We start from the raw sequence: 24,804 nt of genomic DNA, 5'->3' as shown, positions 1-24,804 counted from the left end.
GTGGGGACGTCGAACGACTTAGACGGACGTGACAAAGCGGGTATTTAAAAAATTGTTTCACATCGTTGAACGTCGACCTACTCCGACTCGCCCAAGATGCGCTTCATCGCGCGCGTCGAATCGCGATGAAACTTCTTCTGCAAAAGCCGAACGACGGGATATCCCAGCACACTGAGCGCGTGCGCGGGTCTACTGAACGTGTACGCCTCGTAATACACCTCACCGTCGCTCGTCAACTCCACCGCGAACCGCTCCTCACCCGCGAGCACGTGTCCGACCAACGTCCCGTGCGCGAACGCGAACCGTTTTCCTCCTCCCCCCCCCCTTGCGCCTTCCCGCAACCGCACAATCTCCAACGGATTCGCCATCCACACCGGTCCCGCGCGCGTCGTCACGCACACCCCCCCTCCCACCTCCGTCCCTCGCTCCGCGTCCGCGCGCGCCCAATCCAGGTCAAAGTGTTCCCACGCTTCCAACGCCCGTTTCGCTCGCTCGTAACACCCTTGTCCTCGTCCCACGCGCGCGCGCGTGCGATCGATCGCCCAAAACCAACCGTGCGCTCGCAATCGCGCGCGCTGCGCCTCGTCCTCGCGCGCGTCCACCCCAGACGTCCCCACGAGCTCTTTGGGATAATTAAACGACCGCGCCCGCCCGCGCGCGATCACCGCCGCGCGCTCGCTCGCCGACGGCGCGCGCGGGAACACGGCGACGTCCGCGAACATGCGCGCGCGCGCGTTTCCCACGGCGCCACCGCGCGCGCGACGCCCCGCTCGCCCGTTGCACCGCGCGAGGACGCGGAAGAATTTACGACTCGCGTCCTCGCCCCCTCCGCGCGCGCGCGCGTGCGTTCCGTCGTCGACGACCGCGACGGACGCGATGTCGCGACGCGTCAGACATGCGCGCGTCGCTCGCATCCGCGCGTCTCGCTCGACCGCTCGCGCGTCGCGGGACGACGCGCGGGCGACGCGGGACGATGACGAGCGCGTTCGCGGCGACGACGCCGGGCGCGGACGGGACGACGATCGATCTCGGGGCGATGGGCGGGGAGGTGCGCGCGCGACGGGTGTCGAGCGATTCGATGCGCGCGACGACGGGCGCGACGCGACGATCGCTCGGCGCGGACGATGGACTGACGATGCGAAGGTAATTTACGCCGTGAACGTCGCGTCGAGGTGAGGGGCGACGGGGCGGGAGTACGCGGCGATGAAGCGATTCGAGGAGCGGTACTCGGCGCGCGGGTTGACCATTGTGTTGTTCCCGTGCGGGCAGTTCGGGGGGCAAGAGTTGGCGAAAGACGCGGATATTCTGAAGTTTGTGGCGGATAAGGGGTTGACGAAGGCGCGCGTGGCGGCGAAGGGGGACATTCAGGGCGCGAACGCGAACTCGGCGTGGAGAGCGTTGAAGGAGGCGTCGGGTGACGTCTCGGATACGCGCTGGAATTTTTCCACTAAATTTTTGGTGAGCAGAGACGGCGTCGTTGAACGACGGGAAGAGGGCGCTGACGCGCTGGAGGAACGAATCGTTCAGCTCCTGGACGCGTGAAAGCGTCGACGCGATGCGCGGGGGGGAGAATGAGAGATGAGAGCGCGAGAGCGCGAGAGCGTCGAAGTGACGCGCCGTCGCGAAACGGACACGCTTTGTTCGGTGGCGGCGTCGATGAGAGGACGCTCGGGCTCGAGATACGCGATCCATCTGTTTCTTTATTTATTTTTGTTACATTTACGATTACAACGATTAATTCACTCCTCGTGCTTCCCCTTGGACGTCGTCGGAATGGTGGCGGACGCGCCAAAGACGTCGAGTTCGAGCGCCTCCTCGCTCGCGCGACGAATCGCGACAAAACTCGCGAGCAGAAACGGCACGGCGACGAGCCACTTGAGTATGGACTCGTAATTATCGTGAAACGATAGCGAGTACGCATCCTCGGCGTCGTTGAGCGTGGCGTCGACGACGCGCGCGCGAATCTCACCTCGCGTCTTCGTAGCCGGAACATCCACCCAGAGCGTAAACTTACCCGCGTGCGCGTATTTTGCGGTGACCGAACGCTCGAAACCGTCGAGCGCGATGAGCGTTATCGTTATTTGATACGGCTCGTGCGTTCTCTTCGATTTGGCGACGTTAAGAACGCGCCGATCCACTATCTCGTACGCGACATTGATGCGCGTTCCACGCACGACGCGATGCGCTCGATCGCGCAGGACGACTCCAAAGTAACCGACTCGTGCGGCATGCGAGTCGCTTGACGACACCGCGAGCGCGTCAAATTTTGAACCTTTCGCCCTGAACGCGTGCACGTTCCCTTGCATGGTGGAGACGACGACATCGAGCGCGCCGGATCCGGCGAACGACGTCACGACTGGCGCAGCGTAAATCTTCTCTGCGACGTCTACGACGTCTCGACACGTCGCTTTCCCATCAAAAAAGTTCACTACGCCGTCGTGCGCGGCAACGATGACGTCGAGACCGAGTTTGTTTGGACGAATCTTCGTCAGGACGATTGGTGCGAGAATTTTGTCGCTCGCGCGCACCGGCCAACCGCCGAGCGCGGAACCGTCCTCGGCGCGATACGCATGCACGGCGCCTGAGGTCGTGCCGACGACCACGTCGAGCGCACCATCGCCATCTATATCACCGACGGCTGCACCAACAGAGATTCGAGACTCCACGCTACGACGCCAGAGTTTGTTCCCGTCTGATTTAAAGGCGGCGATTTCGCCGCGAACGTCGCACGCGATGAGTTCGTTTTCACCATCCGCGTCGACATCCGCGATGGCGATTTGCGCCTCGATTCGCCCCATGTGCTTCGGCCATCCCGGAAGCGCTTTACCCGAGATCCCGTCCACGACGTGCACGCCTCCACCGTACGTGCCGAGAGCGATATCCAGCCGGCCGTTGCCGTCGACATCCGCCAGCGTGGGCGACCCGTACGCGCGTCCAGACTCATCGAGCGTCACCGCAAGCTTGACGGATAAATCCTCGGAATTGAGCACTACTATCCCCGTCGCAGCGTACTTCTCTGGCTCGATCTCGTCCTCATCGTCGAAGTGCACGGAATCGTCAAAGTAATACGATACCGCAAACACGAGCTCGAGCGCCCCGTCTCCGTCAACGTCACCAACCGCCGGCGCGCACAAGACGTGCGCGTCAACCGATACCTCGTCACCCATCGCTCGACGCAACTCATCTCTCACATTCTCGCCTCGCGTCTTCGCGCGCCACTGCGCGTCGACCGCGTTCCACGCTCGATCGCTCCGCGCCTCTTCGTCCTCGATTGATAAAAGTGATCGAGTCGATCCCGGCGCGCGATGTGTCGCCTCGTGTCTTCGCTCAATCTCCACCGGATCGTTCGAACCCTCCATGTCATCATCACCACTCCCGTTCGCAATCGCCCGCTTCATCGTCAACGGCTTCAATCGCGCTCGACATCGCTCTCTGCGCGCGTCAAACATCCGTATCTCGCCGTCCAGCGACGCGCTCGCCAACGCGCGCCCGATCCGCACAATCCCAGCCCTCGACGCTAGTCCGTGCCTCTGCCCCCAGACCGCCCCCTCCAACTCCACCCCAGACACCCCGTCCAACGCTCGAACGCGTCCGCTCGCCGATTGCGTCACCACTCCGCCCCGTCCGTCCCGCTCGACGTCCTCCGCCAGCGGCGTCGCGTACGCCGACGCGTGTAAACTCCCCGTCCACGTCCGCTCCAGCGTCACGCGCCCGCACGACGTTAACATCCCTGCCACCCGTCCATCACCGCGCTTCACCGTCGTCTCCGTCCCCGACAGATCGTCCGCGTCGTCCAAAACATTCCTCCACGCGCGTCGCCCGCCATCCGCACCGTCGCGCATCTTTCCCGTCCCCTCGACCCCCGCGACGTCCGCGAGCGCGCGCGCGAGGCAGAATCCCACGACAATCCATCTTTTCATCCCCACCCCCGCGCGCGTCCGTCGAGCGTCGCCGTGTGCGCGTCACCAGCGCCCCGCGCGCGTCAGAAAAGTCCACGCACGAACGCATCGCGACGCACCTCCGCGCGCGCATCCGCGCGTCGCCGCGATGTCCGACGTCGCCGCGCGACGATTGGCCGAGGAGCGAAAAAATTGGCGCAAGGATCACCCCCCGGGGTTCTTCGCCAGGCCCGAGCGCGCGGCGGACGGCACCGTGGATTTGTTTCGATGGAAGTGCGTCGTCCCCGGGGCCAAGGACACGGCGTGGGCGGGAGCGTTCATCCCGCTCGCGATGGAGTTCCCGAGGGAGTACCCGGCGAAACCGATGAAGTGTAAATTTCCAAAGGGATTCTATCATCCGAACGTGTACCCGAGCGGGACGGTGTGCCTGAGCATCTTGAACGAGGACGAGGGGTGGCGACCGAGCGTGAGCGTGAAGCAAGTGGCGTTGGGGATTCAGGAGTTGTTGCACACGCCGAATGAGAAGTCGCCGGCGCAGAGTGAGGCGTACGTGGCGTATACGACGGATCGGGCGAGTTACGATCGTAGGGTGAGGGAGGAGGTGGCGAAGTATCCGCCGCCGTCGTGACGCGTTCGGCGACGATGAAGCGCGCGTTCGGCGACGCGCGCGGGCATCGGGAGACGATAAAATGCGGAGGTTCGAATGGTAATGCGAGTAGCGATGATGAGGTGAAACGGAAACTCGAGCGTGGGCGAAGGCGATGGACGGGTGCTAAGACTGCGAGCGCGCGCACGGTGACGACGTTTCTTTTAACGAAAGAGTTCTCTTTTGAAAATGCTTGTCGTGTTACACCGCATAATTAATGAGTTTATTTCTCGGCGGCGGCTTGCGCGCGCTGTTCGGCCTGCGCCTGGCGGAGCTGCATCGCGAGCTTGGAGCCGCTGTCGTAGACCGAGCCCGGGTAGGCGCCAGCCGCGGACACACGCGGGATCTCGCCGCCACCCTTAATGAAGTAGTAATCAACGTACAGCGGATCAAGCTGCGCCGGAGCGACGCTCAATGGACCACCAACGATGCACTGATCCGTCATTTGCTTGAGATTCTTAATGATGGTCACGGCTGGGCCCGGGGCGCGCTTGCCCAAAATACGCTGCGTCTCGTACACATCGAGCAAGCGCGCGCACGTGCCGTTTTGAGAGACAATATCGATACCCTTTTGGGGATCTTCGTACAGGTACGGTGCGAGCGCAGCGAGCTCGTTCGGGCCGAGACCCATGCGCTTGAACCAGGCGAGGAAGTCGTCGACGGTGCCGTTCTCGAGCGGGATTAAGCCTTCTGGATCCGCCGTCTCAGCGTCGCGACGACCGATGCGAATCTTCGCCCCCAAAAACGGGTTGGTACCGATGAACAAGAATTCATAATCCTTATCGTCGCCAACCTCTTCGACGTAATCCTTACGGAACTGCCTTCGAGCGGCGAAGTGCGGCACGATGGCAATCAAGTCGGCGTACGTGATGGGTTGCGTCGTCTTCGCGTCCACAGCCTTCTTAATCTTCTCGATGGATTCGAACGCTCGCTTCAGGCCCTTGTTTTCCGGTCGGTCCAACTCGAATCGAATGCTCCCGTTCAGACCGTTCTTCTTCCCGACGACAGAGTACGTTCCCAAATCTGCCAACGCCAGTCGAAAGTATGAGCCGAAATCCAAGTCGATGTTTTGTTCAATGATCGGCGCGATGAACTGCGCGAACTCGATCTGCGCCTTGGATTTATTCGCCCCCGTGGTCCCTCGGTATCCCTCCTCCCGAGTCAGCGCCTCGACCTCGAGTTCCGGGAGCATAATCTCCCGTCGCGGCGGCGGCGGTTTCTCCACCAACAGGTTGGAGAAGTATTCCCCGACGTCCGCGCTCGCGCCCTTCATCGCGCTCGCGCCGAACGAACCGACGGTGACGATCGACGCCAACATTGCGCGTCTGCTCGCGCCCGTTTGCTCGCCTGCATCGCCCGTGGACGCTTTCACGACGACGGATCGAATTTGTTTTTGTGACGTCGCCTTGGGTGGCTTGTTCAGAGTAATCTTTCGGCTCGTGCGCACCGACGACGGCGCGTACGCGGCGCTGAGGTGAGACATGACGCTCGGAATAAACGTATGCGTCGAAAAACCTACGGGCGGCGTCGTTTGAAGACGTACGAGCGAGGCCGAGTGGAAAAGATTGTTGTGAATTTAATACAGCTCTGAAGGTAGAGATCTTTTTGGATGACGCTCCGAGCCGCGAGACTGGCGCGGCTCTGGACGCGAAGAGCGGGCGGAGATGGACGGCTCGAGCGGTGTAAATCGTCGAATGTCAACGCTGAGGTGCCGCTGAAGAAGATTACTCAGCGTTTTTGGGTGAACGTAGTGTTTTCGATTGTCAAGGCTGGTCGCTCCGCGACTGGTGGGGCTATATTGGAGTCGCGCAGCGCGCATCTCATCCAAGTTTTATTCCTCCTCATCCATGAATTGCTCTCTCGCCTCTTGCACCTGCGCATACACCGCCTCGGAGATCAACGGCGCTTCCGGAATCAAACCTTGGAGTGCGTTGAAGATGGAGTACCCGAGCGCGAAGAAGGAGTTAGCGAAGATCCAGAGCTCCATCCACTCCCCGAAAACGCTCACCATGACGAAGATCGGCATGTATTGCATGATCAACCCCCCCAACATGCAGCAGATGTCGAGCAAGATGGCTTGCATGGTGCAATAACGCACGAAATACGGCATCTTTTCGTTCCGCACGACGAGCAAAAACAACGCGAAAAAGGTGACAAAGGGAATGAACTGGTTCCCGTAAAAGAGCTGCATCGCCGGCGCGAAGAAGACCATCGCGTGCTTAAAGATTGGCATCATCTCGTACGCGCTGTGCGTGAACGCGATTGTCCCCATGATCGGAATGAGAAACGGCAAACACGCCAGGATTCGTAGGTACGGCGGCGGTCGAGTCTTACCCTCGTTCGCTTCATCCTTGCCGAACCAAATCTCTAAGAATCCCTTTCCCTTACCCGTCGACCCGCTCGGCGAAGGTCTGAACGGCATCTGGAACGTGTCCGGTATCGCATCGCTCGCCGATCGTACCTAGATTTCAGGATAACGCATCAAACGTATCGTCAGTCACACGCATTCAACCACCAACATCAACTTCGACGCTCCTCCCGCTCGCGCGCGTCTAACCCTCAACAGAAGGTCTCTCTCTTCACGATTCAAACGTCCCGCGCGTGCGTCCTGCGAACCGCTCGCACGCGTGACCGAACGCGTGCGAGCGATGAAACTATATGCACACGCACCACCGTCGCCGTTCTCGTCGCCTTGACGCGCTCGCTTCGTCCGATTCTCGTCGCGAACACGCTCTCGCGACCAGGTTTAGCGCTCGTCGTCGTCGATCGTCCCTCTCGCGTCACCGCGCGCGTCGCGACGCCGTCGACGCGGGGCACGGTGGAGGCGAGAATCATCGTCATCGTTCGCCGCGCGTCGCGCGAGCGAATGCGCGTCGCGGAGTGCCGCGGTGCGCCGCGCGTCGCGCTCGGGCGCTCTTCCTGTATTACACACGACGATACGCCATAAGGTGACGCCGGGACCATGGGCGCGTGTTGCTCGCGCGACGACACCGTCGCGGCGTCGCCGGCGGCGCCGCCGACGGCGCCCGACGGCGCGCCGTCGGAGATCTTCGTCGACGCCAGGGAGGACGCGTTCGAGCTCGATTGGGAGACGTTTTGTGTGAGCGAAGCGTCGAAGCGATTTGAAGTCGAATGGCACGCGACCCCGAGCGGGTCGACGGACGACGCCGGCGCGCTGGCGTCGGTGGGCGAGCTCGAAGCGGCTCTGTGGGCGTTACGTCGACGCGAGGGCGCGCCGGAGCGATCGGGAGAGGATGGTAATTCGGATTTGGAGGAATCTTCGACGGCGCCGCACGAGTACGCGGACAAACGCGCCGAGCGGTGGTTGGACGTGTACGAGCAAGCGATCGCGCTGAACGACGTGGAGTTAGAGGAACATCACGATGGTTGGAAACCGGTAGGAAAGGCGGCGCGACGGGCGACGACTCGGAGGAGCGCGTCGAGTGTGGATTTCGACGCGGAGGTTATCATCGGAGCAAACCACAGTCGAAGGCCGTCGAGCGTGGACATGGGGAGTCGAAGGGCGTCGAGCGTGGACACGGGGAGTCGAAGGGCGTCGAGCGTGGACACGGGGAGTCGAAGGGCGTCGAGCGTGGACACGGGAACGAGGGAACGGCTAGTCAGCGCTGAGGAATTGGACGCGAACGCGTTGAGGTTGGCGTGCAAAAAGGCGGCGAGCGCGGAGTGGGCCAGGCCGACGCGCGATCGATACGCCGACGTGGAGATCAACGTGAACGCGGAAAAAAACGAGCTCGCGCGCGTTATCGACGCTGGTTTCGTGCAAACGTCTCGGGGGGGGACGTTAGATCACGACTTGGCGCCGCCACCGCGACCGGGACATCGACGTAGAGAGACGCGGTCCGGGCGCACGTCCGCCAGCTCGAGCGTGGATTTGGGCGACAACGTGGGCGCGCTCGCGGCGACACAACCGGTTATCGGTGGAAGAGAGATGCGCGAGACGTTCGACACGGATCCAGACTTGGACGAGCGGCTGGTGGTGTACTACGGCCGCTTCAAAGGAGGCACCGTGCACAGTGTGAAACTCAGCGCCACCTTTGACGCGCCGCCGCACCGTCTCGTTGCCGTCGCTCGCGAGTGGGATCTGATGCCGAAATGGAATCAGTACGCCATCGAGACTGCGATTCTTCTCGTTCGCGGTCTCATGCACGTGGTCGTGTACTCAGCGATCTGGCTTCCGTGGCCACTCAGCGCAAGAGACAAGATAATCGTCATCGACGCATGCTTCGTCGGTCAACCTCCGTCCTCGACGATGGATCACTTGAAGGTCCCCGGTATGGACGAGTTCGAGTCCGAGGTCCCGCACTCGTGCGCAGTCTTGCTGACGCGCACGGCGACGAAAGGGGACGATGTCGGGACCGGGGCGCCAAAATCCGCCGCAAAGCGCAAGCGCATCGAATTCGTCGGCAACTGTGGCATGCGCATGCGTTCACTCCCGCCCAAACACGGTTCCACGGTCCCGCGCACGCGCGGTGATATCGTGGTTCACGCCGACGTGAAGATGCGCTTCATACCGACCACCGTTGTCCGCTTCGTACTCAAAGTCATGGCGCCCTGGGTCCACAGAATGATTGACAAGATGCTGAAATCGCCAACGTACTTCGGCGCCCCCGACTCACTGTTCCAACCGAGGATCGATGCCAATCCGGAGCTGTACGACGTACTAAAGCGACGACTCGGCGAGTATGACTTCTACGACGCCAAGAAGGGCGCCAGTGCATGATTATTTATGTAATATCTAGGCATTTACCGATATTGACGCTGCGCGCTTCTGATGCCTGCGGCGCTTTCTCGCGCCTTCTCTCGGATGCAACAATCCATCACAGCCTCAATCCGCGACGCTTCGTTCCTCACACTGGTTCACGCGAACTCGCGGAACGATACCCCCGACCGCCGTGGTCATGCGCGGAGGCCCAGATCGCTCGAACGAGTGTCCGTACGCCGTCTTAGGCGTCGAACCATCGGCGTCGAACAGTGAGATCCGCCGCGCGTATCGACGCTTAGCGATCGCGTATCATCCGGATAAGAACCCGCGCGGACGCGAGGAGTTTGAGCGCATTTCTAGGGCGTACGAGGTGATCGGGGACGAGGATCGACGGCGCGCGCACGATCGTGGACGACGATTCGATGTGGACGACGACGACGCGTCGCGGGATCGTCACGGCGACGGCGGCGGTGGTTTCAGGTTCGATTCGGATCCCTTCTTCGCCCATCACAGGTTCAGGGACCCCTTTGAGATTTTCCGAGAGGTTTTCGGGGACGATTTCGGGGACGGGCGTACGGGCGGGATCGACCCGTTCCGCGAGGCGGGCGGCGTGTTTGGAAGACGACGGTCAATGTTTGAGGATCCATTCGAGAACGATTCGTTCTTCGGTGGTAGAAGCGCGATGTCGTTCGGCGGGTCATTCGGCGGGATGATGGGGCCCACATCTTCGTCGCAGTGGTCGAGATCAACGACGACGACGATGACGCGTGGTGCGGACGGAGTGACAAAAACCGTGAGTCGAACCGTCAGGACAATGCCGGACGGCTCCGTGGTTCAGTCGGAAAACATTACTTACGGAGATAATAGCAGTAGACATGGACCATCGATAGGGGGCCGCGAAGGAAACGCGAGACTTCTCGAGCGTGGCGATAGATGGAGGTGAGAAACGACGACTGAAATCGCTCAACCGTGTACCGGTACCAGTACAATTGAAATTGATAAAACATTCGTTAACGACGAACGCGTCACACGTCTTCGTAGTGGCACACGACTTCCTTCGCCAATCGCCTGATGTTGGTCAACTCGCGTGATTTCAACGCGAGAGAGCGCCTGAGATGCGCGACCTCTTCCTCGCAGATACTTCGCGCTTCGCTCGCCTCTCTCTCCCACTCCGCCTTTTGCGTCTCGAATGCCTCCATGAGCTCGCGAATACCGCGTTCGAGCGTGACGATCTTCTCATCTGCCTTTCGCATCTCCTTCGCTCGCATCGCATCGAGCTCGGCGCGCTCGCGTTCGACGTCCTCCATGACGACGACGCGGCGCCGCAAGCTCTCCGCCTCGTCGCTCGCTGTCTCGTACCTTTGATGTAGCGCGTCCGTCTCGCTCACCTGAACCCTGAGCTCTTCGCTCATTTTTCTATTTTGCGCCAAAATTCTCTTTACCGACCGCTCCATTCGCGCCGTCATCGTTGATTCGGCGGTTTCTTTCGTTCGCTGTACGCGTGCATCGCACTCGGCGCGCGTCTCGCCCATCCTTGCCGCAAACGATCGCTCCATCTCCGCCCGCTCCGTCGCGAGCGTCGCGGTCAAGCGCTCGCACTCTCCTCTCGCGATTGCTAACTCGTTCTCATACGACGCTCGATCGCTCGCGAACGCTCTCAATCTCTGCTCTCGCTCGGTCAACTCTACGCGTTCCGCCTCCAACGCGTCTCGCTCCGCCTTCAACCCTCTTCGTTCCTTTTCCACTCGAGCCTCCGCTTGAGCCTCCGCTCGACGTTTCGCGACGACTAAATCGCGATTCGCGAGCTCCAACGACGCCGCGCGCACTCGGAAGCGCTCGAGCTCGCGGTGCGCGAACGCTGTCACGGCCGATTCATCTTCTGTGTCATCATCTTTGTTCCATTTCTCATCGCGCCGTGAACCATCCCGCGTCTCCCGCGACATCGATTCGCTCGTCACTCGCCGAGTTTCGTCTCGACTCCCCGCGCGCGCGCGTCCCGCTCTCACGCGCACACGGGTCAACGCGCGCGCGCGCAGTCACCGGCGAGAACGATGGTTCATCTTCCAAATATAAAACAACCAAATCCTCCATCAAATAGAGGACCGAACACGTACACCTCCAAAGATGAAAAAAACAAAAAGTCGGACGCACGGGCGCGTCAGAGGACGCCGCGACATGCCGCCCGAGCGCTCTCGTCGCGTCGCCCGCGCGCGCGTGACGCTGTCACCGTCGATGGAGAACCGCCAAACGACGAAGAAAAAATCATCCAACAAGTCCACCAAGCGGCGGAGCGGGAAACGAAACGCGTCGACAGAGAGGAATAAAAAGCGAGCGATGATGAGCGATGTTCGAGACGCGAGCGCGAGCGACGGTGGATTCTTCAACATGAGCGCGTACGGTGACGGGTGCGTCGTGATTTAGAGCGCTGACTCGTGCGGTGAATTCTAACCAAGTTATTTTCGCGCGATGTCAGGAAGATCGGGGGACCGACGAGACGGAGCGCCAAGGGCGGGTGGACGCCCGAGGAGGTGCGTTTTTTTGAAATTTTGAATTTCAAATTGTCACTCTCGATTCGATGCTCGAAGAGTACGCGTTTCGGCGTGCTGAGCGATTGACAATGACGCGTGCGCGCGATAACAGGACGAGTTGCTTCGCAGAGCGGTGGCTGTGCACAACGGGAAGAATTGGAAGAAGATTGGTACGGACGCGCACGGCGTTTGAAAAAGCGTGACCCGACTGAGCGACGGCTCAGATGAGACGACAAATGACGAGCGGATCAAGAGCGAAGACTGACGAGATGATTTCGTTCGTGGTTTCAATCGTAGCGGTGCACTTTAGCGACACGCGCACGGACGTACAGTGCTTGCACAGGTGGCAGAAAGTTTTGAATCCGGATTTAGTCAAGGGGCCGTGGACCACGGAGGAGGACTCGAAGATCATTCAGCTCGTTACTGAGCTCGGTCCGAAGCGATGGAGCAAGATCGCGAGCGAACTTCCGGGGAGAATCGGGAAACAGTGCCGAGAGCGGTGGTACAATCACCTAGATCCCGAGATTAAGCGTGAGGAGTGGAGTTCAGAGGAGGACCGCCAGCTCATACTCGCACACGCAGAGTACGGCAACAGGTGGGCGGAGATCGCAAAGTCGTTCAAGGGACGCACCGATAACGCGATCAAGAATCACTGGAACTCCACGCTGAAACGAAAGGTTGATCAGGCGCTGAATCAAGGCTTATCGGCGCTCGCGGCGGCGGAACCGAGCGCTGGCGGATCCAAGGGAAAGAGCTTGACCGTGAAGAAGCACGCGGCGACGCGCAAGGCGCTGGCGTTGAATCCGGCACACGCGAACCGATCGCACCAACCCAACGCGGGGTCGAGTTTACAGTACAGAGGTGGTGTGGACATGAGTAGACGTGCCTCCTCGTACGCGGCGTCGCCGACCAAGTGTGGCATTCGCCGGAGCATGTTTGACGTGTCTGACGGCGAGGCTTCAAATCCACCAGGAATTATCAATGCCAACATCTTTGCCTCTCCGTACGGCTCGCAGAGCGTCGGTGGCTCGCCGTATTCAGACATTCGCGCGAACGCCGTGGAGGGGAGCCCGTTCAGGATTGGTGAGATTCTCGACGAATTTGCCAGCGCTAGTGACTCGCCTCAACAATTGACAACGTCGCCGGTTTTTGAGACGGCGTCGACACCGCAAGGGGCGTATCACGGTATCGGCATCACTCCGCCGAACAAGCTGGCGCTTCCATCGGGCGCCGCGATGGCCGCAGTGGAGGGGCTGGACGTTGCGAAGATACCAGATGCGCGCACGCTGGAAGCCTCGAACATCAACTTGTCGAACGTTCAAATGCCGAAGATGCCTGGCATCAACTCGATCGAGGATTTGCAAGCGTTCGTTTCACCCGATAGAAAGAAGCGAGGGCGCAACATGCGTTTGTCTCACCTCTTCCGCCGAAGCGGTAAACAGGCGAAGACAAGCGACGATTCCACTGGTGTCGCTGAAAACGTCGACGCAGTGAACTTGATGCGCACAGTTAAAAGCGCAAACACGAGCATGTATGACCGCGCGGAGGAACTCTTGCGTGGTGTTGACGTCACAGAAGTCCCAATTCTCGCTGGGATGACGACGCCGACGAGACCGAGACGTAACGACACGGTAGCTCCGGTTCCGTTTTCGCCATCTCAGTTCCTCGCCTAGCCAAACGCCGCGTATAGTCTCGTTCTAGGTGCGGTGTTGTACATTTTGTCTCGTTGTGTAAGTTCAAATCTATCTGCTAAGTAATGTGGCCGTCAAAACGCTCACAGTGACCCCGTTTTCGTCGACGCGCGTCGGATCTTGGCGTGACGTTCGTCCAGCGCCCGCCGCGAAAAGTGGCGATGCCTGGTGTGCGAGTGCTCTCCTCCAAATCCGTAACGCACCCCGCGTAGCACACGATGTTCTCATCGCTCTGGAGACGAAAGAGTAAATCCTGCGGGACCGGAACATCGTCATCTGCCAATGAAAAGTCTAGCGATGACAATGTGAAGCCGTACGCGCACTGCATGCGACGAAAAAACGCCGGAATGCAACTGTGACCGATGCGCGCGATTCTGTAATCCTTCGATCCAGCAGGATGCGTCAGGCATTTCTCTAAATCCTTCCCACGAAGGTTCGCCATCGCTCGCGTCAGGTGAACATTAGTGTGCACCGTGTGGGCATTTTTGGTCACGTAGAAAACAAATCCAGCGGCGGCAAGCTCGTGCGCGTACTGTACCTTGTTAAAACCGTATGTGACGAACGATTCATCGAACGGCAGCGCCATGTCAGCGCGAAGAATGACATATGGCTCGTAGTACCAAGGGTGTTTGTGCGCGGCGACTCGATATGGCTCGCATGTCACGTTCGAAAACCACTGATTGTAATTTGATGGCGCGTGCGCTCTAGGAAAATACCGAACCTGAAATCCGGCGCTCAGACGTCTCTCATCGACGAGTTTGCGTAATCGCTCGCGATCACTGTAAGGAAACGTCAAATTTAGCGGCGTTCGCATCTCACGCTCGATCACTCGATCTCGATCTCTCTCGATGAGCGACTCGAAGAATGCTGCAGGAAACGCATTGCCATCGGACGTTCCGACGTCCGTGACCGCCGGTAGGGTCGCTGTATGGCGTTTTCGATGATTTCTGATCGCATCGCGCTTCGCATTCATCTTCGCACTCCATCTCGCATGCAGCTCAAACGCGGGAACCACGAGCGCGTGTCTCTGACCCGGTCGCAACACGCTCGAGACGTCGTTTAGAAATGCGGACGCGTTCGGCGCGAAGCACTCGAAATCCACGTCGTGCGCGAGCACCCACGTCGCTCCAAGCTCACTGCACTTCTCTCTCGCGATGTTACGCAAAAAGTTGACCGGAAATCGCGGCTCATGATCGTCGTCGCCAAACTCTTCCAGTTTCTCGACCACCGCGATGGACACCCGCGCCACATCCCCCTCCAGCGTCGACACCAAACCCTCGAGCTCGCTGGCCGTTCGCGTCGGATCTCCAACGACGTCCGCCACGACCGCTATGGAGATCGACCCACCCCAGGTCGACGCGATCCTCGGGAGCGCCGCTCGCAGGCGCCCCGGCGTGCTCGGCGAGAACAGACACACATCCGTCATGCGCAACGGCGCTCGACTCACGCCGCGTCCTCCTCGAAGCCATCCTCGAATCGCGACGCACATCGACGCGACTAAAATCGTCATCCCCATCGCCCCGCGCCGAGCGCACGTCCGTCGCCGGACGCGCATGAAGTCGTCCCACCGTGTGGCGCCAGGCGTCTCGAGGGTGACGAAACGTCGATTGACATTCCGCGAGAATCAATCTAAACCACCCACCTCGCCTTACATACATGTATATACGTACAATGTGCTCGTATATTACATACCACGAACGCATTTGATATCCAGGTGCGCGCGCACCCGACGCGTCGACGTCCCACTGCCGCTCGCGCGTCCGCGTCGATCGCTCGGTCGGCGCGCGCGCGCGATCGACGTCCGTGCGATTCGTTCGCTTCCGCCGACGCGCTCGTGGGCTCGCGGGCCGGCGAGCGGTGAAGACGACGGAACGCGGGATAAACGGTTTCGTCAGATCTGATTTTGATCGATTTCGCTGCAAGTCTCGCTCGGTTTTCGTGTACGCAGAGCGCGAACGACGCGTGGACGTCGCGAACGAGTGACGCGCGAGATGTCGGACCCATCGGAGGTGGTACCGGACGTTCAAGAACCGATGACGACGAATGCGAGGGAAAACCGACGCGAAGATTCGGATTCGGGCGGTAGTCGCGCGGCGTACGTGGACGCGAATGACGACGGATTCCGAGACGCCGACAGCGAATTCAGCGGACAGAACCGTAACGATGACGAGGACAATTGCGAGATGGATTACGACGGGACGACGACGGAGATTAGGGAAGGGATGTTGAGCGGAATGGAGAGCGACGCACGGGAGGAGTTGACACCGATAGCGGCGAAGGAAGACATCGAGATGGAGAAGAAGGAAGGAGAGCCCGGCGGGATGATCGCGAGTGGAATAGCGTTGGAGATACCTGCGCACTTTCAGTGCCCGATAACGATGGAGCTGATGCAAGATCCGGTGATGATCGCGACGGGGCACACATACGACAGACCGGCGATTCAGCGATGGTTAGATCAGGGACACCGGACGTGTCCGGTCACGGGCGTGCGCCTGCGTCACCTGGAACTCATTCCGAATCATGCAATTCGCACCGCGATTCAGTCTTGGGCGCCCGCGGAGCTATCCGCGCTCCGACCACTCGCGCCGCTGCACGACAAGGCGGTGGTGGACATCCATAGACAGAACAGCGATATCATCGGCTTGCGAGACGCCCTCGGTGCCGGCGCCGCGGTCGTTGCGCCTGCTGCGAATGCCGACGCGAGCGACGATCAACATCCGGTGTATACCATTGCCGAAGGGCACGATGAAATCGTTTGGGGCGTGGACACCACGCCAACAACGTTGTTCAGCGCGTCCGCAGACAAGACGATTCGAGCGTGGGACATCAGCAGTCGACGCTGCGTTCAAGTGTTGGAAGAACACACTCGACCGGTCTTGTGCCTCGCGGTTTGCGTGAAGCACGACAAACTGTTCAGTGGTTCTTATGACTGCACCGTTCGCGTATGGAATCTGAGCACGTACCGTCGCATAACGTACCTGCCGGGGCACACCGATGCTGTGCGCGCGCTTCAAGTGTACAACGACACTACGCTATACACCGCGTCTTACGACCACACCATACGAGCGTATGACATCGAGTCACTTGAACTCCTTAAAGTACTTCGCGGGCATAACGGTCCCGTTCGCACGTTGGTGACGGTGAACGACTATGTTTTTAGCGGCTCATATGATCGCACTGTGAGAGTGTGGCCGGCATACTCGGAGGACATCGGTCCGTCCGCGGGCACCGATTTGGTGAAAACTTTAAAGGGGCACAAAGACGCCGTTCGTGCGCTCGCGTGCTTTCCGCGTCGGCAGGCGACATCGAGCAACCGCGCCATCGGACCTTACGTATTTAGTGGCTCAGATGACTCAAACGTTCGCGTGTGGAACGCCGGGACATTTGAGTGCATCCAGGAACTCAAGGGGCACACCGACAACGTGCGCGTTTTGACCGTGGACGATAGATACTTGTACAGTGGATCATGGGACAAGACGATTCGCGTGTGGGATCTAGAAACCTTCAGCTGCAAGCATATCATCAATGGCCACACTGAGGCCGTCTTAGCGTTGTGCGTCATGGGCGGTCACTTAGTTTCGGGCTCATACGACACAACCGTGAGGCTGTGGGGCGTGCAATCCGAGACCGAGTTCGAGTGCGTCGGCGTTTTTCACGCGCACAACGACGCCGTTCGCGTGTTGACGAGCGCCGGCCGCAATGCAGCGACTGTTTTTAGCGGCTCCTATGATGGATCCATAGGATTTTGGAGGCTTCCTATCTCCGACCCAAGAGACTGGCCTCCGAGTCGATCGCACGCGCTCGGTTGGGTCGGGCAACGCTCGCCGCATTAGTCATTGTGTAGCATCTGGTCAAAGAATTTTACGAGCAATCGTTTTCGACGTGCGAAGAGAAGAAGTTGCATTAATCGATGCGGCGCAGCGTGTTCAAATACGTGTACCTAGAGAACGCGAAGAAGAGCTTACGATACCACACGAACTGCGACTTATGCGCACGAACGGCTCTGAAGCTCTCGGCTAAGGACAAGCAAGGAATGAATGCGCGCCTCGAATCGACCAACGTAGTCAAATACGACGTCGCCGCGTCCAGCGCTCCGGAATACTTGCGCGCAATATTCGTCGTCTCCAATACCCACACTCGCGGCACCGATCCGTCGCCCCCATTCGCTGCCAACACATCCTTCTTCCGTTCGATCCACATCTTCGCCCCCTCGTGCGTCGCTACGTGATTGATGTGTCCGCTCACGCCTCGACCGTCGAATGTCACCACAGACTCGATCGCCCCTGGAGCCCCCTCCTCGTACGCGTCCAACACAGCCATCACCGTCTCTCTGGGCCAATCGCGATCCATCCCGTCTCTCAAATCCTCCGTCTCGACCACGCACAGAGCCTCGATCTCGAGCGCCTCCTTCGCCTTGAGCAACTCTCGTTTCCTCTCTTCGCCGTCTCCGCCAGCCGCGCCGTCGCTCAAGCACACCAGGTGTACCGAACGCCCCGAACGCCTCAAGAACTGAATCGTCGGCGCGAAGAAGTACGATTCATCGTCCGGATGTGACGTGAGCACCAACGCGATCGGTCGCGCGCGCGCGTCGTCTGAAACGTCTTCATTTTGGATTTTTGTGGACACAGAGTCATCATCTTTGATCGCGAACATCCGCCCGCGCGCCGTCTTACGAGCGATCGCGAGCGTGATTCCGCACGTCGCGATCACCGCGCACGCGGTCGAAGCCAAAACTTTCCCTCGGTCGCTCATGACGCGTCGTTCGATGCGGTTTTCAGAGAGTGAAGAGCTGAGAACATCAAGTGGCGGCGCTCACGAGTGCCTTACACGCCGACGCGTGTCGTCACGCGCGAGCGAACGATGGTGCGAACGATCGTGCGCGTAAAGCGCCGTCGAGAAGACGCCTCTGCGCCCGTCATAGCGCTCGAGAGCGACGGAAATGATGGAGAAAGTAATGAAAAGATGAAGATGCGACGACGGGCAGCCGAGCTCGCGGCGACGCTGGACGCCGTGCTCGAGGGCGGGAGCGCGGCGACGCCGTACGGGGACATCGACCGGTCTCACGTGGACGTGGGTGTCGCGCGAGGAGCGGTAAGGTCGGCGAAGAGGCGACGGACGTGCGCGCGCGTGGCGCAGGGCGTAGACGAAGCGGCCGCGATGACGAACGACGCGTGGCGCAACCAAGGGAACGATGCGTCGAGGGATTCAGAGGTGCGGCGTGGCGGTCTGATTTCGGAAATGAAAGGTTCGGCGGAGTGTCGATTCTTGGACGTCGTAGCGGAGGCGAGACGCGGTGGCGATGACGTGGAAGCGGAGTCGACGTTGATGTGCAACTACGCACCGATGGTTCGGGAGTATCTTGAGCGAAGCGGAAAGGGTTCGGCGTCGGACGTGCCCGCATTCGAGGGCGAGGTGACGAAACCTTCGGGATCTGAAGACAGCGCGGAGTGGGTGTACGACGTGTACGTCATGGAAGAGGACGGTGTAACGAACGACGTCGAGGGCGCCGACGAAGGCGATGAAGGCTACCTGCCAGTGATTCGCATTCGCGATTTTCACGATTACGTCGGTGAAGACGACTTTGAGAGTGATTTCGGCGACGATGACGATAGCAACGCGGAGGACTATTTCGGTGTAGATTACCCGGACACAGAGTCGGGCGAATCTGATGGAGGTTTCTTGCCAAGAGGATACCGCGACGGCGACGAGTCGTATGGAAGCGACGACGACGATTTTGGGGACGTCTGGCATCATTAGACTAGCGTTGGTAATGTGACATAGCGAAGGATACACTAGGCGGGTACCGTCTGGTACTAATTAATTTAACGAGGTACCGCCTCTTTGGTCTTTGACTCTTCTTCAGCCGCCGCCAGCGCCACACGCTCTTCGGCAGATTTCTTTGCCCCAGGAGCACAGTGCGTATCGAGCCAATCACTCGTTTCTGCGAGCATGTGGTTGATGCTTTCTTTCGCACGATAACCATGCGACTCATGCGGTAGAATAACGAGCTTGACCTCGGCACCGTTACCCTTGAGCGCGGCGAAGAACCGTTCAGACTGCATGAGGTGTGTTCCGCTATTCGTATCCTCTTCGCCATGAATGAGGAGGATTGGCTTCTTAATTTTGTGCGCATTCATGAACGGACTCATCGCCTCGTACGTTTCGGGAGCTTCCCAAAGCGTGCGCTCCTCGGCCTGGAATCCGAACGGTGTCAGTGTGCGATTGTATGCGCCACTACGAGCGATGGCGCAAGCGAATAAGTCAGGTGCGTGCGCGAGCAAGTTGGCCGCCATGAAGGCCCCGTAAGAGTGACCACCCACGGCAATCCTATCGGGATCACCCACTCCTCGTCGAACAACTTCATTGACAGCCGCTCGAGCGCCGGCGACGAGTTGTTCGACGTAGGTATCGTTCGGTTCAACGCCCTCGCCCTCACCGATGATTGGCAAAGCCGGGCCGTCGAGAACAGCGTACCCGCGGGCGAGCCAGACCAACGCGCTCGAAGGGCCGATACCGGTGAAGCGATAAGGAGAGTCTCTGAGCTGTGACGCGGACTCCTTCGTCTTGAACTCGCGAGGGTACGCCCACATGAGTAAAGGAAGGGGACCGTCGCGCTCGGCGTTGTACCCGGGAGGCGTGTACAAAGTCCCATTGAGCTCAACCCCATCCGAACGCGTATATTTGATGATCTCCTTGGGTAACTCTTTGAGATTCGGATGCGGATGCGGGAAATTCGTGATTCTCGTCTCTTTACCTGCGGATCCGTCCGCGTTCATCTGAAGCGTGTAGTACTGTGAATTCTCTGATGGGCTCTCGCGAGAGAACAGGATACGCATAGTCTCCATCGTAATCGGAGCCTTTTCCGGGCCGCCGAAATCGCTCACCAAACTTCCTGGGTGCTCCAAAAACGGCGGTTTACTCTCCCAAAGACGATGTTTCGCACCGGTGTCGACGTCAAATAAATCGATGAAAGGTTTGTCGCCCTGCGGGTTCGCCCCTTCACCCTCTAACAAAAGCTTAACACCAGGGCCGGTCGCCTTGCCCTCACCCAATGGCGTGGGTCCGATGACGCGCGCCAAGATATACGACCCATCATCGGTGCGACGGGTGCAGAATGAACCAGGGGCATTGTAACTGTCTTCGTAGTCACGCTCCCATAACATACTTTTTGTGGCGTCCGGGTCGACGTCGCCGGGAGCCGTCGCCCATACTCGCGACGTCCTCGTCTTGTACCAGCTTTCGTATAAGATGGATAAGTCATCGCCACCCCAGGCGACGCCACCATAGCGGAAATCCGTCTTGAACATCACTTTTGGAGCCGCCGCGGGATCCACAGAGATATCAACAGAGTATGTCACGTCACGTGGTGACACATCGATTCTCGGATCACCCTTGTCCTGCGCCTCCGTCCAATAAAGCGACGCGGGTTTATCCGAGCGCCAATTCACCGCACGAGGTCCCTCGCGCGTGGCGTTGTGAACGATGGGAACTTTGTCTGCCAAAGGCAAATCGGCAACTTCTCGCACGACGTTCCCTGTCGCGTCCGCGACCCAAACTTTCTGCGGGAATCGTCCGCACGGGACAGCGTACGAATACGGACGATTCATGGTCTGCACAATGGCGAATTTACCGTCTGGAGACGGATCGACTCGCGTGTAAATTCTCGGTTTCCCATCTCCCCAAGGTTTCGTCGATCCATTTCGTGTGTCTACCGCCACGAGTTCAGACGTGCAATAGTAATCGAACAGAGACTCATCGTGCGTATCCTTCAGTAAGTCCGCGTACGTTCGCGCCTGTGCGACGTTACCACCGCGATTACTCTGGATTCTCGGACCGAACGGGGTTTGAGGTCGCTTGGGCGCATCGTTTGGACGATTTTTCGGAATGCAACACGCAACGATGGTGTCGTCATCCAACCAACTGTACGACTCGAAAACCGTGTTCAACCCGCGATCGGGGAGCAAGACCTTGCACTCCAACGTGTTTGCGTCCGCGATCCACAGCTTGAGCGGCCCGCGCTCGGGTTCACCCGGCTCTCCACTCGAGCGCGTCGTGAACGCGATTTTTGTTCCACCCGGCGACCAACTCACGTAATTCAACAAAGCATTCTCCGGTATCCCCTTAAACTCCTCGCTCACACCGATCTCTTCATCCTTCGTCGGCATCGCTCCCATGCTCAGCTTGGTCTGATGTCCCATCCTCGACGAGGAATTCTGCGCCGGGTCCACCCGCACGCCGCCGAGTTTGACCTCCTCCAGCGCCAGCGTCGACACCGGCGGCAGCGGCGGCGGTTTATGCAGAAACAGCAATCGCGAGCGGTCGGGCGAGAGCGTCACGTTCGGGCTCGCCGGTCGCTCCGTGAACTGCGTCAGATCGTCGGGCGGTCGTCGGTATCCTCCGGCATCCGATGCGTCGTCGGCGTCGTTCGAGTGCGCGCGCGTCGCTCGAGCCGCTTTGACGGACGCACCGCCGACGAAGCGTCGCACGCGCGCGACGAAGGAATTTTGTGACGTCCCCGTTCGTTGGCGTCGACCGGGGGCGGATGACATGGCGACTCGGGCGCACGCGCGGTGCATGTCCGAGCGCTCGCGAGTGAGGAGGCGCGACGCGAGAAAGTCGAGGAGCGCACTTCGAGAACTCTCACGTTACAAATAGCCGGCTACGGCTCATGTCACGTTCTTGTTCGTGCCTTGAAACATGCGAGAGATGCCGTGCTTGATGAAGTGCGGTAGGAAAAGCGGCGTCGCGACGGTGAGCGCGACGTGCACGACGTGCGAGTGCAGGCGCAGCATCCAGGCGGTGGTGGAATCGATATTTTGCGGTAACGATCGCATCATTACCTTGAAGACGGTTTGAGCAGTGAAGCCGATGGGGGCGAACATTAAGTGCGGGACGACGACGCTCAATGTTGTGCTCACGCGGGAGTGCGGGGCGTGCAGGATGTGCAGGGCATACGTCAGGATCAAGCCTACGATGTACACCGGAACTTGGCCCATGTGTGGGTTGCGAACAATACTTGTTTGCATGTCCAAAAAGTGAGCCAGTGCGAACAACGAGACGAAAACGAACGTTTTCAGGTCATCGTGCATGTTCGAACCGATTGTAGGCAGCATGGCAGCCATGGTGAGCAACAAGAGGAACACGGATCTTACCTGAAAGCGCCCGGTTGAGACGAGCGCGTACGCGTCTATCTTGAGCAACCCAGCAGCGAGACACAAAATAGGTCTTCCCACGGCGTTCATGAATCGTTCAGCGATCGCCAGCGCTTGTAACTCCTCTCTGTCTTGGGAGCCTTGCGCACTCTCGTTGCCCAAAGTTTCCTGATCTTCCTGACACTTGGCCAGCGTGGCCAAGCGTTCGAGCAAGTTCAATGTTTTGTTGAGCCGGAGCATGTGAGCCATTTCCAGGACGAAGTTGAATCGTGTGCTCGACGGATCCCCATGCTGAAGAACGTGTGCGAGCGATAGGATGAACTGACGTGCCTCGAGCGTTCCCTTCGCCGTCAAAATTTCGTCAATGCCTCGCCTGATCTCCGTGACGTGAGAGGGACTTGGAATCATGAGCACTGGGATGTTGCTTCCTATCGGAAGCATCTTCGCAGTTCCGGACTGAACGAAACACTGCAAATACACCGCACCGAGAATCACCACTTTATTGGGGTTCCGCCCGTCTTTACCGTTCGTATAGAGCATGACCTCACACTCCCCAGATCGTCCTTGTTTAACGTCGCATTCAATGTAGTGTCCGCCGTGAAGGGCACGCACACCAAGCTCATCACTGAACGCTCCGGCGGGAAGTCTGACACGCAGCGGATCCGTAGAAGATGAATCAAGAACTGAAAAGACCTCGAGGTCATTCGAGAATCCGTGTAAATTGGCCGTCTCTTCCAGCGGGAGCAGATTTTCAGGGTTTCGAGCATCGAATAGTTGCCCGGCGCGAGAAATAGCCTGTGGAGCGAATCCGTTTGGAAGGATACCGTTCTCTGACTTCAAAAGCTTGCGGTTCTCACCGCGCGCGCGACCAATCCAACCCATGACAATAGAACCCTCGAAAACGTACGCGTCACCGTTGAGTTGTTCTTCACTATTTTCATCCAACTGAGTCGCTTCATCAACGCGCTCTGTCAACATCTCGTCAGACAATGGCATCGACGTAGGTAACTGCGTCGGCGCAGCCTCGGCGGAGAACAAGAACTCATACAAAAAGTGATTGACGGTTGGATCCGCCGAGTTCATGGAGCTGTAAATATCGAAATCTTTCAGAGCCTCTGGCACCAGGCCACTTTCGTCCCACATGCCACGTTGTTCTTCCAAGTGTATGGGCTCAGAATATTTCACTTCCGGTTTGACAATTGTCTCCTTGGCAGTAACCTTCGTACCAGCGATCATCTTCGCTTTTCGACCCGCTTGATGTTGCTCATCTTCAGCGGCAAAGCGAACCCAAGTCTGATCATCCACACGCGAAAGCATCCCGCTGTACCTTTTGTAAATGGGGTCCAGTCTCAACTCCATTTCCGTCCGCGTCTCGTGAGGGACGTCTCTCCCGTACGCGTACTTCAACTTATTCTTGCTCAAAGTCTTCGTTTTCGTTGCCGTCATCACGTCTTTATCGCACGGATGTACTTTTTGTCCGCGTTCATCAACTCCAAAGAACGTGCGGATCAACTGCACGGCTTCAACCTCAGGCTGTCCGGCGAGCAGGCTTTGAAAGTCTTCAACAAACGCGTTCACCTCCGTTGTTACCTGGAAATGCATCTGCGTCGTTCGCCACGGCGGGTTACGCTCTCCGCTCGGCGTATCCCCCGGCGGCGCGCCGCGCCCGGTCGATGGGTGATACACCCCAAGTAAGAACGCCGCCACGTCCTTCTCATCCGCGCTCAAGAGATGGTGCTTCAACTGCAGCCCTCGAAGGCGCTTCTTCGCCCGATCTTTCGCTCTGCGCTTCGCCAGGCACACTCGACACGTCTCCAGTCCCGTATCAAAGTCCTCCGGTTTCAGCGTCTGCTTGCACGACGCGCAGTACCAAGGTCTCAACTCACCCTTACCATTCAACTTCCGTCGCTTCGTTTGCTTCTCAGGATCCCGCGCCTTCGCCTGACGTCCCGTCCCCCCCTTCGAGCGCTCCGTACCGTCGGCGTTCGTCAGCGTCTGCGAGCTACTCCCTCCCGTCCTCTCGAGACCACGATCGCTCGCGCACGGAATCCCCGTCCGTGTCCGCGAACGACTGACGGTCGAGCGCGTCCCCGTCGTCCCGATCGTTTCCGCTCGCTCTGCGCGACATATCTCAGAGCGACACCAAAATTCTTCAACGCGTCGCG

General features: G+C 59.2%; 15 protein-coding genes across 15 annotated transcripts; 6 read left to right on the top strand and 9 right to left on the bottom strand.

The window, feature by feature from the left end:
* Positions 1–77: 77 nt before the first annotated feature.
* On the bottom strand, positions 78–722 carry OT_ostta09g00550 (Domain of unknown function DUF1990; the record flags this gene model as incomplete). The annotated part of the gene is made up of 1 exon (XM_022983274.1): positions 78–722. The coding sequence occupies one exon, from the start codon at positions 720–722 to the stop codon at positions 78–80; it is 645 nt and encodes a 214-aa protein (XP_022839553.1).
* Positions 723–1,739: 1,017 nt separating this feature from the next.
* Positions 1,740–3,842, bottom strand: OT_ostta09g00520 (Quinonprotein alcohol dehydrogenase-like superfamily; the record flags this gene model as incomplete). Its single annotated transcript, XM_022983273.1, has 1 exon — positions 1,740–3,842. The coding sequence occupies one exon, from the start codon at positions 3,840–3,842 to the stop codon at positions 1,740–1,742; it is 2,103 nt and encodes a 700-aa protein (XP_022839552.1).
* Positions 3,843–4,047: 205 nt separating this feature from the next.
* On the top strand, positions 4,048–4,527 carry OT_ostta09g00510 (Ubiquitin-conjugating enzyme, active site; the record flags this gene model as incomplete). The annotated part of the gene is made up of 1 exon (XM_003080993.2): positions 4,048–4,527. The coding sequence occupies one exon, from the start codon at positions 4,048–4,050 to the stop codon at positions 4,525–4,527; it is 480 nt and encodes a 159-aa protein (XP_003081041.2).
* A 241-nt stretch (positions 4,528–4,768) lies between these two features.
* OT_ostta09g00500 (Haem peroxidase, plant/fungal/bacterial) lies at positions 4,769–6,028 on the bottom strand (the record flags this gene model as incomplete). The annotated part of the gene is made up of 1 exon (XM_003080992.1): positions 4,769–6,028. The coding sequence occupies one exon, from the start codon at positions 6,026–6,028 to the stop codon at positions 4,769–4,771; it is 1,260 nt and encodes a 419-aa protein (XP_003081040.1).
* Positions 6,029–6,376: 348 nt separating this feature from the next.
* OT_ostta09g00490 (unnamed product) lies at positions 6,377–7,386 on the bottom strand (the record flags this gene model as incomplete). The annotated part of the gene is made up of 2 exons (XM_003080991.2): positions 6,377–7,006; positions 7,216–7,386. The coding sequence occupies 2 exons, from the start codon at positions 7,384–7,386 to the stop codon at positions 6,377–6,379; spliced, it is 801 nt and encodes a 266-aa protein (XP_003081039.2).
* Positions 7,387–7,507: 121 nt separating this feature from the next.
* Positions 7,508–9,286, top strand: OT_ostta09g00480 (START-like domain; the record flags this gene model as incomplete). Its single annotated transcript, XM_003080990.1, has 1 exon — positions 7,508–9,286. The coding sequence occupies one exon, from the start codon at positions 7,508–7,510 to the stop codon at positions 9,284–9,286; it is 1,779 nt and encodes a 592-aa protein (XP_003081038.1).
* A 178-nt stretch (positions 9,287–9,464) lies between these two features.
* OT_ostta09g00470 (DnaJ domain) lies at positions 9,465–10,211 on the top strand (the record flags this gene model as incomplete). The annotated part of the gene is made up of 1 exon (XM_022983272.1): positions 9,465–10,211. One exon carries the CDS (start codon positions 9,465–9,467, stop codon positions 10,209–10,211), a length of 747 nt encoding a protein of 248 aa, XP_022839551.1.
* An 82-nt stretch (positions 10,212–10,293) lies between these two features.
* On the bottom strand, positions 10,294–11,211 carry OT_ostta09g00460 (unnamed product; the record flags this gene model as incomplete). The annotated part of the gene is made up of 1 exon (XM_022983271.1): positions 10,294–11,211. One exon carries the CDS (start codon positions 11,209–11,211, stop codon positions 10,294–10,296), a length of 918 nt encoding a protein of 305 aa, XP_022839550.1.
* A 289-nt stretch (positions 11,212–11,500) lies between these two features.
* On the top strand, positions 11,501–13,469 carry OT_ostta09g00450 (SANT/Myb domain; the record flags this gene model as incomplete). Its single annotated transcript, XM_022983270.1, has 4 exons — positions 11,501–11,673; positions 11,742–11,796; positions 11,909–11,966; positions 12,094–13,469. The coding sequence occupies 4 exons, from the start codon at positions 11,501–11,503 to the stop codon at positions 13,467–13,469; spliced, it is 1,662 nt and encodes a 553-aa protein (XP_022839549.1).
* Positions 13,470–13,545: 76 nt separating this feature from the next.
* Positions 13,546–15,003, bottom strand: OT_ostta09g00440 (unnamed product; the record flags this gene model as incomplete). The annotated part of the gene is made up of 1 exon (XM_003080983.2): positions 13,546–15,003. One exon carries the CDS (start codon positions 15,001–15,003, stop codon positions 13,546–13,548), a length of 1,458 nt encoding a protein of 485 aa, XP_003081031.2.
* A 475-nt stretch (positions 15,004–15,478) lies between these two features.
* Positions 15,479–17,320, top strand: OT_ostta09g00430 (WD40/YVTN repeat-like-containing domain; the record flags this gene model as incomplete). Its single annotated transcript, XM_003080982.1, has 1 exon — positions 15,479–17,320. The coding sequence occupies one exon, from the start codon at positions 15,479–15,481 to the stop codon at positions 17,318–17,320; it is 1,842 nt and encodes a 613-aa protein (XP_003081030.1).
* Positions 17,321–17,390: 70 nt separating this feature from the next.
* OT_ostta09g00420 (N-acetylglucosaminyl phosphatidylinositol deacetylase) lies at positions 17,391–18,239 on the bottom strand (the record flags this gene model as incomplete). Its single annotated transcript, XM_003080981.2, has 1 exon — positions 17,391–18,239. The coding sequence occupies one exon, from the start codon at positions 18,237–18,239 to the stop codon at positions 17,391–17,393; it is 849 nt and encodes a 282-aa protein (XP_003081029.2).
* A 108-nt stretch (positions 18,240–18,347) lies between these two features.
* Positions 18,348–19,244, top strand: OT_ostta09g00410 (Transcription factor Iwr1; the record flags this gene model as incomplete). Its single annotated transcript, XM_003080980.1, has 1 exon — positions 18,348–19,244. The coding sequence occupies one exon, from the start codon at positions 18,348–18,350 to the stop codon at positions 19,242–19,244; it is 897 nt and encodes a 298-aa protein (XP_003081028.1).
* Positions 19,245–19,309: 65 nt separating this feature from the next.
* OT_ostta09g00400 (Peptidase S9, prolyl oligopeptidase, catalytic domain) lies at positions 19,310–22,063 on the bottom strand (the record flags this gene model as incomplete). The annotated part of the gene is made up of 1 exon (XM_003080979.2): positions 19,310–22,063. The coding sequence occupies one exon, from the start codon at positions 22,061–22,063 to the stop codon at positions 19,310–19,312; it is 2,754 nt and encodes a 917-aa protein (XP_003081027.2).
* A 90-nt stretch (positions 22,064–22,153) lies between these two features.
* On the bottom strand, positions 22,154–24,804 carry OT_ostta09g00390 (unnamed product; the record flags this gene model as incomplete). Its single annotated transcript, XM_022983269.1, has 1 exon — positions 22,154–24,804. A coding segment is annotated over one exon (2,651 nt), but the record flags the coding sequence as incomplete, so codon positions are not given.

The sequence above is a fragment of the Ostreococcus tauri genome, assembly GCF_000214015.3.
Source record: "Ostreococcus tauri WGS project CAID00000000 data, contig chromosome 09, whole genome shotgun sequence".
Lineage (NCBI taxonomy): Eukaryota > Viridiplantae > Chlorophyta > Mamiellophyceae > Mamiellales > Bathycoccaceae > Ostreococcus > Ostreococcus tauri.
Note: the sequence above shows the minus strand (reverse complement) of the source record. Positions and strands in the feature narration are given on the sequence as shown.